General features: G+C 42.9%; 2 protein-coding genes and 1 pseudogene across 3 annotated transcripts in view; 2 read left to right on the top strand and 1 right to left on the bottom strand.

The window, feature by feature from the left end:
- Positions 1-16,785, top strand: part of MPV17L (MPV17 mitochondrial inner membrane protein like) — a 60,296-nt gene extending 43,511 nt beyond the window's left edge. Inside the window, exons 3-4 of one of the 2 annotated variants that reach the window (XM_075528461.1) lie at positions 16,490-16,519; positions 16,606-16,785. In XM_075528461.1, coding sequence (XP_075384576.1) covers positions 16,490-16,519; positions 16,606-16,785 — 210 coding nt within the window. The remainder of the gene's footprint in view (positions 1-16,489; positions 16,520-16,605) is intronic. The other variant, XM_075528462.1, reaches the window with a different exon arrangement.
- Positions 1,149-1,809, bottom strand: LOC142423030 (GTP-binding nuclear protein Ran-like). The gene has a single exon (XM_075528207.1). The coding sequence runs from the start codon at positions 1,804-1,806 to the stop codon at positions 1,159-1,161; it is 648 nt and encodes a 215-aa protein (XP_075384322.1). The 5' UTR covers positions 1,807-1,809; the 3' UTR covers positions 1,149-1,158.
- Positions 7,618-7,765, top strand: LOC142423476 (U1 spliceosomal RNA; annotated as a pseudogene).
- Positions 16,786-17,256: the final 471 nt, after the last annotated feature.

The following is a 17,256-nucleotide window of genomic DNA, read 5'->3' as shown; positions in this document are numbered from 1 at the left end:
TTAAGGGCTCTTCTACTGTATGTGCTTCAAACACAATGAAGGAAGTGCATTGAGGATAACATTCTAGTATTTTCCGCTATCATTCAAAGTCCCTCTGACATCAGCAATGATAGCCCTTGTTCCATGTCTTCTTTTGAATCTTGCCCGAACCTTTGGGAGCTTCCTGTCAATGCACTGCTGCAAGTGTTGTTGGATGACCTTGAGCAGAATTTTTCGGGCATGCGATATCAGAGATAGTGTTCAATAACTTGAGCATTCCGTTGGTTTGCTTTTCTTTGGAATGGGCACAAATATGAATCTCTTACAATCAGTTGGCCAAGAAGCTTTCTTCTACACTTCTTGGCATAGACAAATGAATGCTTTCCAGTGCTTCATTGCCTTGCGTAAACATTTCATTCAGTGTTCCATCAATTCCTGGATCCATGTTTTAGGCTAATGCTTTCAGTGCAGCTTGAACTTCTTCCTTCAGCACCGTTGGTTCTTGCTCATCTGCTACCTCCTAAATGGTGACATGTGGACTAGTTCTTTTTCTTTCTTTTTTACCAAATCACATCTATCAACACCCAACGAAACTTTCAACACGCAATTGCATTTTTTTGACAAAACAAAAACTGAACGGACATTCGTTTATATTACACTTCATGTTATATAAAACCTTTTGCCACAGGCAGCCAGTTTATGATTTCCAAATACACAAAATAAGCATATGAATGAACAGGTTTCTAATGGAAGAAAAATCCATTAGTAGAGGAACACAAACTCCCGCCCCAGTGCTTTTAAAATTTTATGAACAAGGGATGAGTCTTCTTAATTAGATATTTGAAATACAACTTTATTCTAACGAAAAGGAATGGGAATGACAGTTAACAAACAAAACATCACCACTGAATATTGTGATGTGACTGTAGCAGTCTTGTAGTTGACTTTCAAGAAAGAAAAATGCGTTCCCAAACAGCTAGATATGTGGGTTCAAAAAAAAAAGAAAGGTTTTTAACTGCCACACTCACTCCGAAGCCCATTCATCTCCTTCAGCCTCCCAAAGATGAGCACATTCTGCTTAGCTATGCAGTAAGAGCGGCAAACACGCTGCACCACTGACGTCACAGGACAGTTGCCTATAAAACTAGACTTCTGATGCTGGGCTCCAGCTTCGTTCTCTCACAGGTCATCATCTTCATCCGGGAGAGCGGTTGTCTGTGCAACCTCTAAATCATGCTCATACTGGGCTGCCAAAGCTGGGTCCATAACAACCTCTGGTGGGGCCAGAGCAGGCATGGCAACAAACTCCAAGTCAGGATCGCCAATGAGTTTTCTAGCAAGCCAAAGGAAGGGCTTTTCAAAATTGTAGTTGCTTTTGGCAGAAATGTCATAGTACTGAAGGTTCTTCTTTCGGTGGAAGACAATGGATTTTGCCTTAATTTTCCTGTCCTTAATATCCACTTTGTTGCCACACAGCACGATGGGTATGTTTTCACAGACTCGAACCAGATCCCTGTGCCAGTTAGGCACATTCTTGTAAGTAACCCTTGAGGTTACGTCGGACATTATAATGGCACACTTGGCTTGAATATAATAGCCATCTCTCAGTCCTCCAAATTTTTCTTGACCAGCTGTATCCCACACGTTGAATTTGATAGGTCCTCGGTTAGTATGGAACACAAGGGGATGGACCTCAACACCTAAGGTAGCTACATGCTTCTCAAATTCACCAGTCAGGTGACGTTTCACAAATGTCGTTTTTCCAGTACCACCATCACCCACCAGTACAAGTTTGAACTGGATTTGTGGTTCTCCTTGGGCGGCCATCGTGATGGATCTTCCAGAAGAAGCGTCTCTGGGCCGCGTCTGACTGAGGCTCTTTTCTTTTCTTTTTAACATTCTTTTAGCACTTCATCCACATGTCATACAATTCAATCATATCAAGAAGAGTTGTACACTTTCTGTTAGTTCTTTTTGGTATGATGCTGTTTATTCTTCCCATCTTATTCATTCAACTATGTGAATCATAAAAAAAACTATGGATAACCTTGAGAAGAATGGGAATTCCAGAGTATTCCATTGTGCTCATTCAGAAATTGTACATGGATCAAAAGGCAGTTGCACGAACAGAACAAGGGAATACTACATGGTCTAAAATCATGAAGGGTGTGCATCAGGGTTGTATCCTCTCACCATACTCGTTCAATCTATATGCTAAGTAAATCATCAGAGAAGTTGGATTATATGAAGACAAATTGGCATCAGGATTGGAGGAAGACTTATTAACAATCTGTCATATGCAGATGACACCACCTTGCTTGCTAAAAGCAAGAAGGAATTGAAAACTTGTTGATGAAGATCAAGGATTGCAACTGTCAGAATGGATTACAGCTCAATATAAAGAAACCCAAAATCTTCACCACTGCATCAGTAGATACCATCATGCTAAATGAATAAAAGGTTGATATAGTCAATGAATTTGTCTTGCTAGGATACACAATCAATTCTCATGGAAGCAGCAGTCAAAATATCAAAAGATGGCTTCATTAAGTAAATCTGCTGCCCAAGACTTCCTAAGAGTGTTGGAAAGCAAGGATGTTACTTTGAGGACTAAGGTGTGCCTGATCCAAGCCCAGTAGTGGGATTCAGGCAGTTTGCACCAATTTGGTAGCATCAATACCTAATTTTGTGGAGTTTGGCACAGCTGTTGTGAAAATGGCACTTGTGATTCCCACCATATAGCACTGTTCTATGGTCACTCCAAATTAATTGAAAATCCTACAAGAGTAATTAGTGAACTTTCCTGGGAGATTGCACCAAGAGGGGGATTCTTATTTATTTATTTATTTGTTTGTTTGTTTAGAGGGGGATTCTTTGTAGAGTATTGAAGGGGGCAAATTCACTTCTGGTGGTGAGGGGGCCAAGTAGAGCACCCAGCCATTGGGGAACACACTTCACATTGCTTTTAGAGACCCCCCGCAAGGAGAAAATATATCTGGTATTATGTTCCTACTTGGGTACTTTTGATCAAGCTTCCAACCAATTCCTGGTGACCCAAGCAATGTGCTATACACAACTTAGAGACTAGATTCTGTCTTTCTGAGATACACAATAACCCTCATAGGGAGGGAGGGGGAAATTAGCTTGATACCAAGGGCTCAAGCAGAAAGCAAATGTTTTGAGAATGACGATGGCAACAAATGTACAAATGTGCTTGACACAATGGATGGATGAATGGATTGTGATAAGAGTTGTAGGAGCTCCCAATAAAATGATTAAAAAAAATAAAACCCAATGCACCTTATCTTATGGATGGACCTGGAGAGCATTATGCTTAGTGAACATAGCCAATATCAAAAGGGAAAATATTGTATGAAACTACTCCTACAAAGATAAATACCATGACAAACTGTCAGGCATCTACTCTCGGGTCATGTAATCACGTAGTGACTTCCCAAGAAATGTTGTAGCACGTGCATCTAAGGAAGCATTTACCACGGCCTCATTTGTAGATCTTAACAACGTCTTCATCACAGCCCTCACCTCAACCAAGGTCAGGTTTTCATTTAGTGGACTAGCAGAGGACCAGATAGCTCCTGCCACACAGCATGGTCACCCCAATTTAATGACACTTCTACCATGGTGTCCACTGACCCTCAGTGGAAGTTTACGACCAGAGGAGAGGGGATATATGTTCATCTGAGAGAAGGCAATTTCACTTCTGCTAGTGGGTAAACTGGGGAGGGGGAGTGTACCCTGAAGGAAAATGTTTAACATTACTTGTTCCCAAAATGGGAAGATCCACCGTTTTATATTGATAATCATGCTTTTTTTAAAAATTGAATTTCCTTTCTGCCCTGTGACCCAGGTCTTCTGCCCTGTGACCCAGGTTACCTGGACTTTACATTGTGGCTTTTCGAGGCCACATTAAAAGGATCTGATTTGAAAACCCTTCGAAATGAACCAGACTTTACCTTCAACACACCAGTTATAGATTAAAGGAACTGAAACTCTCCTTTGAAATTAAAGCTGAAACACCTTAGGAGTAGAAGCATCAGATGACTGCTATTCTAAATGTCATGGACTTTGATTCAAAACTTTGCTTTTAAGTGTGCCCAGTAACTGGCAACTTAAGACCAACATATATTTGCTATTTTCGTATCTTCTTTGCTTTTTACAACATGTCTTAGTTTGGCAGGCATATTTTGCTGTAGTGAATGAGCATTATTAAAATGTTTGCTTTATATCTAACCCTAATTGTTTTCTTTAAATAGTGCTCAATCACTTAAGTGTTAATTCTGTTTAAGTGAATGTTCCATGTATTTTGGTGTATATATTTTTTCCTCCTTTTTTTCACTAGTATTTAAAATTCTAAATGAATTCTAGTTTCATGATATTAGGGTTGCTATGAGTCAGTACCTACTCAACGGCAGTGGAATTTTGAGAGAATTATTAGAATTACCAAATGTCCCTTTGCAGAAGGTTAAGGATGACAGTGAAAGCCCAAAGTTCATTTGCAGAGGCCCCACATGGATTACGCCTCCATCGAACTGTTCAGACCATTGTGCAGGGATGTGAATTTTCTTGTTCTCAGGGTGTAATGGAAAGTGGATTACTGTAGAAATCAAACTCAAACTAACTGCCATTGAGTTGGTTCTGGCTCATAGCCACCATATAGGACAGAGTAGAACTGCTCTTGTGGGTTTCCAAGACTAACTCTTGATGGGAGTAGACAGCCTCATCTTTGTTCTGCAAAGCAGCTGATGGTTTCGAATTGCTGTCCTTGTGAATAGTGGACCAATGTGTAACCATAATATTAAAATTAGATTTAGGTTATATATTCCTTGCTGGAACATTCCATAAGTGATGTTGTATCCTCAGAGTAGCATGTCTGGAGGTCAATATTGTTTACTTCCCTAGATTGTTCATTTTGATCACTTATCTAATGTGTCCTACTTTTCTACTGTAGTTACTATATTTGCCCTTGGAACTGATACCAAGTCTACAGCAAGGCACTTAAAGGCCATACAAACAAACACCTTCTTCTTCCTCAGAATATCCATTGCTTTGCCGAGGTTGAGAGAAGGACTGGGCTTTCTACTCCCTTAAAGATTTACAGTCTCACAGGGGGCAGCTCTCCCCTGCCTTGTGGGACACTATGAGTCAGCAAGGACTCGGCAGTGAGTTTGGTTTGGTTTTTTTTTTTTTTAATCTCCAGCTTTAGCGTTCCTGGATGATTCTGTCTGAACCAATCTTTACTGTGCTGGTTGAAAAACAATTTTTCCAGATCCAGCTCTGGTGTCACTCAACAACAAGCCCATTCTTCTCTCCCATTTATTTATTTACTTATTTCTCTATTATCTATATGGGCTCAGGGAGCCCCAGCCCCTTCCCCTGCAGTTTATAATTCATTCTGTGTTTAATTTTGGTGCTCAATGCTCTGACTTGATCAGTTGGAGCCCCTTCAAGCTGAATGCATACTTAAAAAGCTATGTTTGCAGCTTTATTATAGAAACTTTAGAAAACATAGATTACTTAAAAAGAAAATAAATCTCTTATTTCACTTTTAAGGATTATTCTGAAGACTTCTAGCTTTTCCTTCGGTATTCTGTTTGGATATAATTTATGTATCAAGGCCTCTATCTTTTAAATATATTCACAATGATGAGTTTTTTTCAGAATAACAGGGTCAAATCTGTTGACATATGTAAGAGTATATGTACTATAATTTTCAACATATCAAAATGTCAGCAAATTATTCCATATGGAATACTTCTATATGTCTCTTACAGAAATTTTCAGCTTGATCCTATAGTTCATAAATGTATTCCTTTATCATATGCTTATGCTAATAGGAAAATTATAGTACATAAGCATGTTATTTTAAAACCATTATCTGGAATCCAAGAACAGGAATAGGAATAGTGATACCAGAAGGGTAGGGGGAAGGTGGGGAGAGGTGAGGATGATTGACACATAACCACGCCACACCACACCCCCCAGGGGAACGAACAACAGAAACCATGGGGAAAGGGAGACAGTGGTCCATGTAAGATGTGAAAATAACAATAAATTGTATAGTTTATTCAAGTGGTTAGGCGAGTGAAGGAGGGGAAAAAAGAGAAGCTGATACCAAGGGCTCAAAAGAAAGTAAATGTCTAGAAAATTATGGCAACATATGTACAAATATGCTTGATACAATTGAAGTATGGATTGTTATGAGTTGTAAAAGCCCCCAATAAAATTATCTTTTAATAAATTAATTAATTTAATTAAAAAGCCATTATCTTCCTAAATTGGTACTGATTCTGGTAGACTTGTCATTCTGGACCCATAAATTAATAAATATAATAAATTAACATATAACTAGAAACTAATGAATATAACTAATACAACTAATAATCAATAAAATATCTAACTCATAGAACTATAAAATATAACTACATATAACTATTAAAAATGTTTTGTACCTAACTTGTTCTGCGCTTATTCCTCTCTATTCTAGAGGTCTTAGATTAGTAACATAGTTAAATGTAATAGACTGAGTCTAAAATATATCAACTTGATATCCTATCTGTCAGGTATTTCATAATCTTTTATACAATAAGCAATGAGATTATTTTGTGTGGTTAAAAGACAGCATAATGTTTTCAAAGTTTATTAAAATTGTGGCATGTTCCTGGGAAACATTATGGCAGAGTAATATCCATTGTTTATATAGACCACATTTTGTTTATCCATTTATTGCTTTATAGAAATTTGGGTTGTTTCTACCTTTTGGCTATAAAGACTAGTGCTGCAATGAACATTGGTATATATGTGTCTGTTTTGTCATTGCTTTCAAACTTCTTGGATGTATACTTAAGAGTAGAATTTCTAGATCATATAGTAATACCTGATAAATGAAGAAAGGTAAAATTTGTCTAGCTTGGATTCACAATCATTGTTCAGGGAAGTAGCAATCAAGAGATCAAAAGATTCATTGCTAGGTCAATCTGCTGTAAAAGACATCTTTAGTGTTGAAAGGCAACCATATTACTTTGAGGTCTAAGGTGCAGCTGACCCAAGCCATCATCTTTTAATTTGCCTCATTTGCATGTGAAAGTTGGACATTGAATTAGGAAGACTAAGGAAGAATTGATGCATGTGAATTGGGGAGTTAGTGAAGACGATTGAAAGTGCTATTAGCTTTCTCTGGTGAGAAATGCCTCCATCCTTGGCTTCACACCGGAAAGAATTCACACTAAAGCCTAGTTTTTGATTCAAGTGGGTTTTTATAAACGATAGAAGTGTCAGGTTTTACACAGGCACCCTTGGTGACCTGAGGCCAGAGAAACGGCAGCCAGGCTGAGGAGCAGCTGGAACAGAGGGCCACAGTCTCGAAGTTTCTGCCTTTTAGTGCCTTCTGCTCGGAGGCGTGATCCATGGTGCTGGTGGATCCCAACGGCTGAATTAAGCTCACCTGGCCTAGATTGGGGCCCATCAGGTGTACGATCCCCCTGGCTTGGGGCCTGAATTTGGAGCATGCCCTCTAACCTTTATTGGCTTCCAGCTTCCTGTAAGGGACCCCTAGGCATGGAGAGGAACAATCCCCTATCCAGCTACCTAACATTTCCCCAATGATGGAGAATGGACCCTATACTTATCTGGCAGGGGAGATACCATGATCACGAAGGTGGCTCATCCATTGCACTCCGGGTGTGCTGACCCCTGCGATTTCCCCAAATGTGGGAAACTTGACTGCATAATTTGTGGTAGTGGGGGACTGTGTTCGCACTCTCCCTTGTAATAAAAAAAATTTAAAAAGGAGTATGGACCCAAATCTTTGGGGGTACTAGTTGATGTGCCAAGGTCTGAGAATTTCTGGAAGAAACAAACAGGTGGACAGTTTAGGTGAAACAGGAGCAAATCTGAGAGATGACAGTGCATGTGGAGGTGGGTTAGGGTCACGGGAAGTTTGGAAAAGAGGAAATCTTAGGGCTGACAGTTCACTTTAACACAGGAATGGTGTAAAAGCATTTACTAGCATGAAGACTGTGATGGATCTGAAGTAGGGTTTCCGGTGGAACACATCTGTTCTGGGTTGGTGGTGAAACACCCCCCAACAGCTCTCAGGAGTGCTGCCTGTGTGCTCTGCTTCTGAGAGTCTGCGTGCAGCAGCTACCATGGTTTCACCTGTGAATGGTGCCCAGGGTCCAGGGAAGAAGGTAAGGACAGGATATAATGGGGGACAGATGCTCTAATACCCCTCTAGAAAACAAAATCAGCAGAGAAGTCATGAGAGCTTGTGGTCAGTGACTGACGTGTCAGTGTGTACCAGTAGGTGCCGTGAAACTGGGGCTCTGAGCAGGGAGGGGTCGGGGACCCAGTCTTTGCCGGAAAACTGGGCTCCAACTGTTTCCTAGACAGTTAGCAATGGCCACCAGTATGAGTGACCATACAGAGCCTACGGAAGGAACTGTTTGGAAGGGGTCTGAACTAGACAACCCTGTTTGGACTAAGCTGAAGCAGGTCAAGGCCCTGCACATGCTTCCATGTACATCACAGAGGATAGCAGCAGAGGGCGCCAGATAAGATAACCAGTGAAACCAGATGTACCGGGTTTGCAGAAAGCAGCAAGGAGTAGACAAGCAATTCCTGGAGTGTCCAGACCCCATATGCTAATTGCCATACATTCTTCACCACCCCTTAAAAAACCCACACCCCCAGCTGCTGAGCATGACTTCCCTGACCTGTTGGCCTAGGTCACAGAACCTCGATCTCCTCCTAAGAAAGTTATTTCTGTTTCTGCTCTCCCTTGTCCTGTCAGTTGTGCCTCTCTGTCTCCCAGTACCTCAGTTTCGCCTTTACATTTGGTGCTGAAACCCAGAAGAGGCAGGGACACGGGCTCCCTGTCATCCCAGTCTTGCTTCGGCTGGGACATAGCCCACCCCTACTCTCCTCTCTAACCTCCGGAGCCTGTCTGACCTCAGTTTCACCTTTACATTGGGTGCCTCCAGCTTTTTGTCTCTGTTTACCTCCTGGGACTCCTGCTGAGAACAGGACTCCCAGCACTAGACCAAGCAGTCACTGCACCTTCTGCCTGGATTGGAACACAGAGGGTGTGTCTGAGCCCTTTCTACCTGTTTGTATGTTTTGTGTTTGCAGCTCTGCAGTGCTTTCTCTAAAATGTTTTGCTTCCCCTTCCTCTCACCCTGAACAAAGGCCTGACCAACCTCCATTTTTACCGGCCACAAAGCCAGGGCCCCTCCCCGCCCTCGGCTTCCATTGTGTCTCTCTCTGATCCGAGGTCCCTGTCTGCTGGACAAAAGCTGCAGATCTGCGCCAGGGAACCTTCCTGTTCCGGAGAGTCCAGGACTCTCCCAATGGGCCTCTAGCCACTCAGTGTTACTGCCTGACGGATGTGAACAGGGACTAGGGGATGCCCTTTTCCTCTGTCCGTACCCCCTGCAATTTGAGACACAATAGGAAGTCTTCTGTCCCAACCACCTAAGGATAGTCCTTTGGGGTGCCTACCACCAACCTTATTGAATTGGGTTTGGCTCCTGATCTATGCCCTAATGCCTGGTCTTTTTCTGTAACCAAGTTTGGCCTCAATACCAATTGGACAATGAATTGCTGTAGCCAGAAAATAGCACTTTCGATTTTAATGTTCTCCGCAACCGCAACAATTTTTGTCAACAAACTCACAAATCAGAAGTCCTCTATGTTCAGGTCTTTTTCTTCACTCCCGTCCCTCTCTACTGCCTGTCATCACCTTGCTCAAGGTCTCTTAGCTAAACAGTCTCTTAATCAGGCCCTAGTATCTGCCAAACGATACTGTAGGTAGGCTAGGCTGCTTCTTGGAGCGTAAACATCCTGGGCTGGGCTACACTTGTTTCAGGCTGCAATTTAAAAATGTTTCCATTTCTGACTGAGGTGGGGTGTGTGACCTGCCTGTTACTGTTACAGGGCACAGTGTTACATCCTCCTTGCAGCAACAACTTACATCCCTGGCACAGGTAACCCTTCAAAACTGTCCGGCATTAAATCTGTTAACAGCGAACAAAAAGGTACATACACTATATCAATAAGTCAAAAGTAGTTAAATAAAATGTTAAAGTGCTCTGCACCATGGTTAAGGAAATCAGAAAATGTCAGTGGGGCACCACCAGCCCTTCCTCGTGGTTTCAAAGTCCTGTCATGACCTGGATCATGTATCTCGTAAAACCTCTGATAATAATTTATCAACTATTACATTTAGTTCTGTGTGCGTTTAAATTTTTGTAGGAACGAATGAAAATATCTCCAACCTGACCTTCAATCAGTTTCTTCTCCACTCTTACAGTCTGCTGCTGACCTACCCAGGCCTGAACCTTGCAACTCTGTTTTTTTAAAGTTTTTTTTTCAAGAGATTTTATGTTTATTTATTTTATTTAAATCGTTTTATTAGCGGTTCATAGAACTCTTATCACAATCCATACATACATCAATTGTGTAAAGCACATTTGTACATTCATTGCCCTCATCATTCTTAAAACATTTGCTGTCCACCTAAGCCCCTGGCATCAGCTCATTTTTCCCCTCCCTCCCTGCTCCCCACTCCCTCATGAATCTTTCAACTCTTACCCCCTTCTTTGCCCTATCTCAACAAGAAGTAGTTAAGACAGGACATGTCGCTCATTACCGCTATTAAGAAGTTTGGAATGTTTGGGCTGTGTCCAAACTAGGCAGCCCTGTTTGGACTAAGCTGAAGCAGGTCAGGGCCCTGAATGTGCTTCCCTGAATATCCCAAAGGTCAGCAGCAGATGGTACTAGATAAGATAACCGCCAGATAAGATAACCAGCGAAACCAAATGTTCTGGGTTTGACAAGGAGTCGACAAGCAATTCTCAGAGTGTCCAGACCCCATATGCTAATTGCTATTATTGTGATACATTCCTCACCACCCCTTTAAAAACCTGCGCCCCTAGTTGTTGAACACGACTTCCCTGACCTGTTGGTCTTGGAATCTCCTCCGGGAGCTCCCCCTAATAAAGCTATTTCTGTGTTTGCTCTCCCTGTCCTGTCAGTTATGTCTGTCTGTCTTTCTGTACCTCAGTTTCACCTTTACAGGAACTACTGGCACGAGTAATTCACCAACCGTTGAAGGCAAGACCACTGCTTGGAGTGGCCTTGCAATAGCCTTCAAAGGCAACCGTTGGCATAAGTGACCTTCGGAACCTGTGAAGGGGAGGAGTGACCAATCAAATGGCTCAGGGAACATTGTAGGGAAATTGGTATCCTTGGCTGGACACCTACTATCACAGTGGAACTGTACCAGGATCTGTACCAGGAACAGACTGAAGGCGGTATTGCTGAAAGGCCTTTGGAGACGCAAGTGAGCAGTTACTTGGGCTTGGCTCCCAAATGCTTTTGGCCAAGGAAAACCAGCCGGTAAGAAAGAACAACAAACCCAAACTAGCACACTAGCAGTTTGTAAAACCAGTAGAAAGCTAAAGGAAAGGGAGGGGGGAAAGGAGAGTCCAACCCCAGGGACTAGGCAGGGCTAGCATCCAGGGCAGGACAGCTAGTCCACTAAACACCTCCACCACCCAGGTGGTTGGACTGATAGGTGCCATTTGGCCAGGGTCACGTGCTCAGTTGTCCTGCAACAAAAATGGTGGTGACCAGTGGGTGATGTCATCTTGCCGGGAAGCAGAGTCACACAGCCAGGAGATTGGCACCACTGCTTGCAGCCTTGTCTAGAGTCTGTGCTGGGGGGTGGGGGCAAGCCACCACAACCAGAGGTCCTGCAGAGACCAACAGGGTTTATGCATGTGCGCATGGCCATCTAGCTGGCCAGGCTGGGACTCAAAGCAGACCACTGAAAACCAAAAAGACTTTTGGGACCAAAATTCCCCAACACTGCAAGCTGCAGCGTTTCTAACCCATCCCAGGAATCGGGGCTGGGGAGGACATGCAGGCCCCCAGAAGCGCAGAAAGGCCAGCCCCGTATACAAACAGGGAGTGCAGCTAGAAAGGCAGACGTGAGGAGACGGGACTCCCACTAGACAGTACGCATGGCCCCATTGGCCGCGGCGACTTGCGCAGCAGGGCAAGTCCAGGTTGGCGTCCTTTTCAAACAGTGTGCAGGGCAGTTTTAAAGTCCAGTCATCCGCTGTTTCCTCAGCCTGTGTATCCGAGTAACTGGGCATCAAAATGTGGTTTCTCGGGTGAGAAATGCCTTCGTCCTTGGTTTCACATGGGAAAGAATTCACACCTAAGCCTGGTTTGTGATCCCAGTGGGTTTTTAAAAAGGATAGAAGTTTCAGGTTTTACTCAGGCCCCCTCAGGGCACTGCACACTCACTGTGGGGATCTGAGGCCAGAGAAACGGCAGCGAGGCTGAGGAGCAGCTGGAAAAGAGGGTGGTGGTCTCCACGTTTCAGTCTTTTGGGGCCTTCCACTAGGAGGCGTGGTCGAATTAAGTCCACTTGGCCTAGATTGGGGCCCTCCCAGGTGTACCGCCCACCTAGGTGTACCAGCCCCGCCCACTAGGGTCCTCAATTTGGAGCATGCCCTCTAGCCTTTATTGGCTTCCAAGTTCCTGTAGGGGGTCCCTAGGCGTGGAAAGGAACAATCCCCTTTCTGGCTACCTGCAAGTACTATAGACTGCTGAAAGGACAAATCAATCATTCTTGGAAGAAGTATGACCAGAGTGCTCCTTAGAGGCGAGGATGGTAAGACTTCTTACATATTTTGAACATATTGTCAGGGGAGACCAGTCCCTGGAGGACATCATGCTTGGTAAAGTGAAAGGATAGCAAAATGAGCAAGGCCCTCAAAGAGATTGATCCAGAGGCTTCAACAATGGGCGCAAGCATCGGAACCATTGTGAGGAGACACAGGACCAGGCAATGGTTTGTTCTGTTGTGCATAGGGTTGTTATGTGCATGTGGTCGAGACAGAATGGACTCAGTGGTACCTAAAAAAAACAATGCGACAGCTCTGTGTTTAATTTCAAATTTGAGGACTCATCAGAGCGGTTGTACATTTGACCACTTACTCTCCCCGTAGCAGTGCGTGAAGGTTCCAATTTCTTCACATCCTTACCAGAATTTTTAAATTCTGGATTTTTGTTGTTGTTGTTGATAGTTATCCTTGTGGAACTGAAGTATCTCCCTGTGGTTTGGATTTGCATTATCCTAAGGGACTGCTAATCAGTACGTCAGCAGTTTGAACCCACCTCAGAAGAAAGATGGGCTGTCTGCTCCCATTAAGGTTTACAACCTAAGAAATTCACTTACAGAGCAGTTGTGCCCTGTCCCATTTGGTTGCTGTGAGTCTGAATTCACTCTATGGCTCATTCACAGCCCAGAATGGCCCTACAGGAAAGAATAAAACTGCCCCCGTGGGTTGTCATCAGTCTTTATGGGAGGAGAAAGACTGACTTTTCTCCCCTGGAGCTGCTGGTGGTTTTAAACTGCTGACTTAGCAGTTAGCAGCCCAAAGCATAACCTTTATGCCACCATGGTTCCTAAATTTTTATTCTCCCTCCTTCTCAAAACTCACTGCCATTGAACCCCTGTGGGGCTCCAAGTTTACAAGAGTAGAATGTGTCTTTCTCACAGAACAGCTGGTGGCTTAAAACTGCTGACCTTGTGCTTAGCAGTCCACTGCTTAACCCACTTCCAGTGACTTCTGTTTTTAAGTAGCTAATGACGTTGAACATCTTTCACATGCTTTCGGGTCATTTGTATATCTTCTTTGGTGAAATGTCTGTTTGGATCTTTTGACTATTTTTCAATTGGATTATTTGTCTCTTTCCTGTTAAATTGTAGGGTTCTTTATATATTCTGGATATTAAACTCTTCTCTGTTATATATCCAAAAAAAAATTCTCCTACTCTGTTGGCTATGTTTTTACTTTGTTGATAAAGTCCTTTAATGAATATAGATTAAAATTTTTGATGAGATGCCATTTGCCTATTTTTACTTGTGTTGTTTTTTATTTTAAATATGTAAAAATTGCATAGAGGTGGTATTTGCCTTCACAAGAGTGAGGATGGGGAGGGGGTATCAACAGCTCAAGGCTGATTCCTGTGAGGTAGGGTTGAGGCATGTCTCCACTCTCCACCCTTCTTTACTAATTCTGACCACAACCAAGATGCGCTCTTCTGCTCGTTTGATAATCCAGGATACAGCAATTCTCCAGTTAGGATAGCCTCTTAGCCATCCCCAGGCACTCCTCTCTCTGGTCCTCAGCCTCTCATATAAATATAAATTGCCTGGTGGCCTGTACTTTTCTTGGGCAAGTGTTACAAAGCTCCTTTAGTGATGGTGAATGCCAAAAGGGCACTTTAGTGTGCAAACCAGCCTCCCGCCAAAAGACCTTAGCTTTCTTCATCCTACGGACTGGGATGTCCGCCACTGCGTCTCGTGCTCTCAGTGCAGCTACCTCTGTTGCTGCCTCTACCACGACTGCCTCTTCAAACAGGAATCTCAGGGTCCAAAGGACACACTCTTCTTGTGCCTCTTATTTTTTTAAAAACAGGTTCATTTATTTATTTTGCCTCTTCATTTTTCAATGGTAGTGAGATCCCCCTTATTTGCTTCTGAAACCCCCCATTTCTGTTTCTGAGATGGCTTATTTTATACCTACTGGAGAGATGAAAACTGAGCCAGAAAGAACGAGGTGGTATTGAGACAAAGAACGCGAGGTTAAGAGCAGCTTTATTAGGGTAGGGAAAGACCTCCCAGGAGGGGAAGGGAGAGCAGAGAAAGGGATGGGAGCATCTTGAACTCCTGGGTAGATTCCAAGACCCAATGAGTTAGGTCAGGGAAATCACGCCTGTCAGCAGGGCAGTGGGATATTTGTAGAATTTGGGTCAGGGAAGTATGCAAATGAGGCAAAGAGAGCTACTGGTGCTTGCACTGATAAGGAGAAGGGAGGCTTCCTGGTGCTGCAACTGCCGTCTGAGACCAGCTTCTTGGAATGTGGGGGAAGAGGCTGCACAGTGCAGCTCTGGCCTGGAGAGGCGGGGGGAAGGGGCTGCACAGACCAGCTGGCTATCTTCTGGGAGAGCTGGGGGAAGGTGCTGCACAGACCAGACTTGGCCCAAACACTAGGATAACTGAAGAAGATCAAGGATTTCAGCTTCAATATTGATTACAACTCAATGGAAAGGAAACAAAAATCCTCACAACTGGACCAATAGGTAGCAAACATCCTGATAAAGGGACAAAAGAATGGTGTTGTCAAGGATTTTGTCTTGCTTGGAGACGCAGGTAATGCTCATGGAAGCTGCAGTGAAGACATCAACCAACTCATTGCAATGGGCAAATCAGCTGCACAAGATTTCTTTACAGTGTTGAAAAACAAGGAAGTTGCTTATGGACTAAGATGCACCTGATCCAAGATATAGTATTTTCAGTTGCTTCATATGCATGTGAAAGTTGGACATTGAATAAAGAAGACTGAAGAAGAATCGATGCATGAATCATGGTGCTGGTGAATCATACTGTCTTTGGAGAAGGACATCATGGTTCGTAACGTAGAGGGGCAGTGACAAAGGAGATGGTCCTCAAGGACATGGTTTGACACGGTGATTGCAACAATGGGCCCAAACATAAGGACAATTGTGAGGATGATGCAGGACTGGGGGTATTTCCTTCTGTTACTATGAGTTGGAACCGACTTGGTGGCACCTAACAACAACAGCAGCAGCAGCATGTCAGAACTGACCGATTTCCTAAGTAGAGTCCCATCCATCTTATTTGCATGTTTCCACTGTCATTTGGTGGGAATTACAAAGATTATGAGTAGAAAAACCATACCAAGTAATGTTATGCTGAATGAAATAAGTCAATCACAAAAAACAACTGATGTTCTTAATAGTATGAGATATTCTTAGGCTTCTTAGGTGAGAGAGATATCGGTCCTTGGCTTCACCCGAGAAAGAATTCACTCCGAAGCCTGGTTGTGATCCAAGTGAGTTTTATAAAGGATAGAAGTTTCAGGTTTACACAGACTCCTTCAGGGCACTTCATCCCCACAGGTGGAGTCCTGAGGCCAGAGGAGCAGCTCAACACAAGAAGGGCCTAGGGAGTCTGACTTTTCCAGGCCCTCCACTGGATTGCGACCCCTCTCGGGTCAAATGACCCTTTCATAGGGGTTGCCTAATTCATAACAGTAGCAAAATTATAGTTATGAAGTAGCACGGAAATAATTTTATGGTTGAGGGGTCACCACAACATGGGGAACTTTGTTGAGAACCACTGCTCTAGAAGAAGCAACTGTAGTTTCTAGGGGTGAGAGGAAGGAGGAAACGGATGATTGTTAGGAAGCATTAAGCTTCTGTTTATGAGAATGGAAAGTTTGGCACTGGACATCGATTATGGCTTCACAACATGATTGCTGCCATTGGTCTTAGTGAATTGTACACATGAAAGATGTTGAATCAGAAAATACTGTGCTATTGATATTTTTATACAATATATCTAAAATTTTTGAAATACATTCTAATAGTTTTGTTGCTGTTTTAATTCTAGAGTGGTCTGATGTACTGGCCTTTTGTACAGGTGAGTTTCAAACTTATTCAGAACGCTAACATCACAGCTTCATATGTATGGAGCCATAGCAGATCATTTCTTTCTTTCTGTTCCAGGTGACCAACTTCTGCCTGGTTCCAGTTCACTGGAGAACATCTTACAATGGCCTCTGTGGCTTTTTCTGGGCCATCTTTCTCTGCTTTTCACAACAAAGTGGTGATGGCACAATGAGGTCAGCTCTAGCTTTCCTTCATAGAAAGGAGGCCAATGCATTAGAAAGGCCCTGGGAAAAATGAGAAAACGATGACTCTTAAAGACACATTTTTCTCTAAAATTCAGTGGATCACCTGCAGATAAAATTCCTTATCAATTATGTGCTTCATTTGGAGGAACTACTATTCCATAGACTTATTTCTTGACTAATTATCAATGTCGATTTACAATTTTATTTAAACCACCTGTTTTTCCATTCCAGTCTGACAGTGGGAAAACTGTGACAGTGACAATATGGCACTTTGTAATTATTAAAACTACGAGCCCAATACTTTAATACCACTTGATTTAAGGGACTCCGTTTTGATTCTGTACATTTATATTCTAAAATCTCAGGTTGTCTTCTATATGTTTGGGGTCAGCATTCACTTTTGCACAATACATCATCCGTATAGTATACATCCACTTACTTGGAATTCAATCAAGGAAAAGAAAGAATAACCAGATTCCTTCTCCAAAATACTACATGATGAATTATTGTTATGATGATATTA

Source organism: Tenrec ecaudatus, chromosome 12, assembly GCF_050624435.1.
Source record: "Tenrec ecaudatus isolate mTenEca1 chromosome 12, mTenEca1.hap1, whole genome shotgun sequence".
Lineage (NCBI taxonomy): Eukaryota > Metazoa > Chordata > Mammalia > Afrosoricida > Tenrecidae > Tenrec > Tenrec ecaudatus.
Note: the sequence above shows the minus strand (reverse complement) of the source record. Positions and strands in the feature narration are given on the sequence as shown.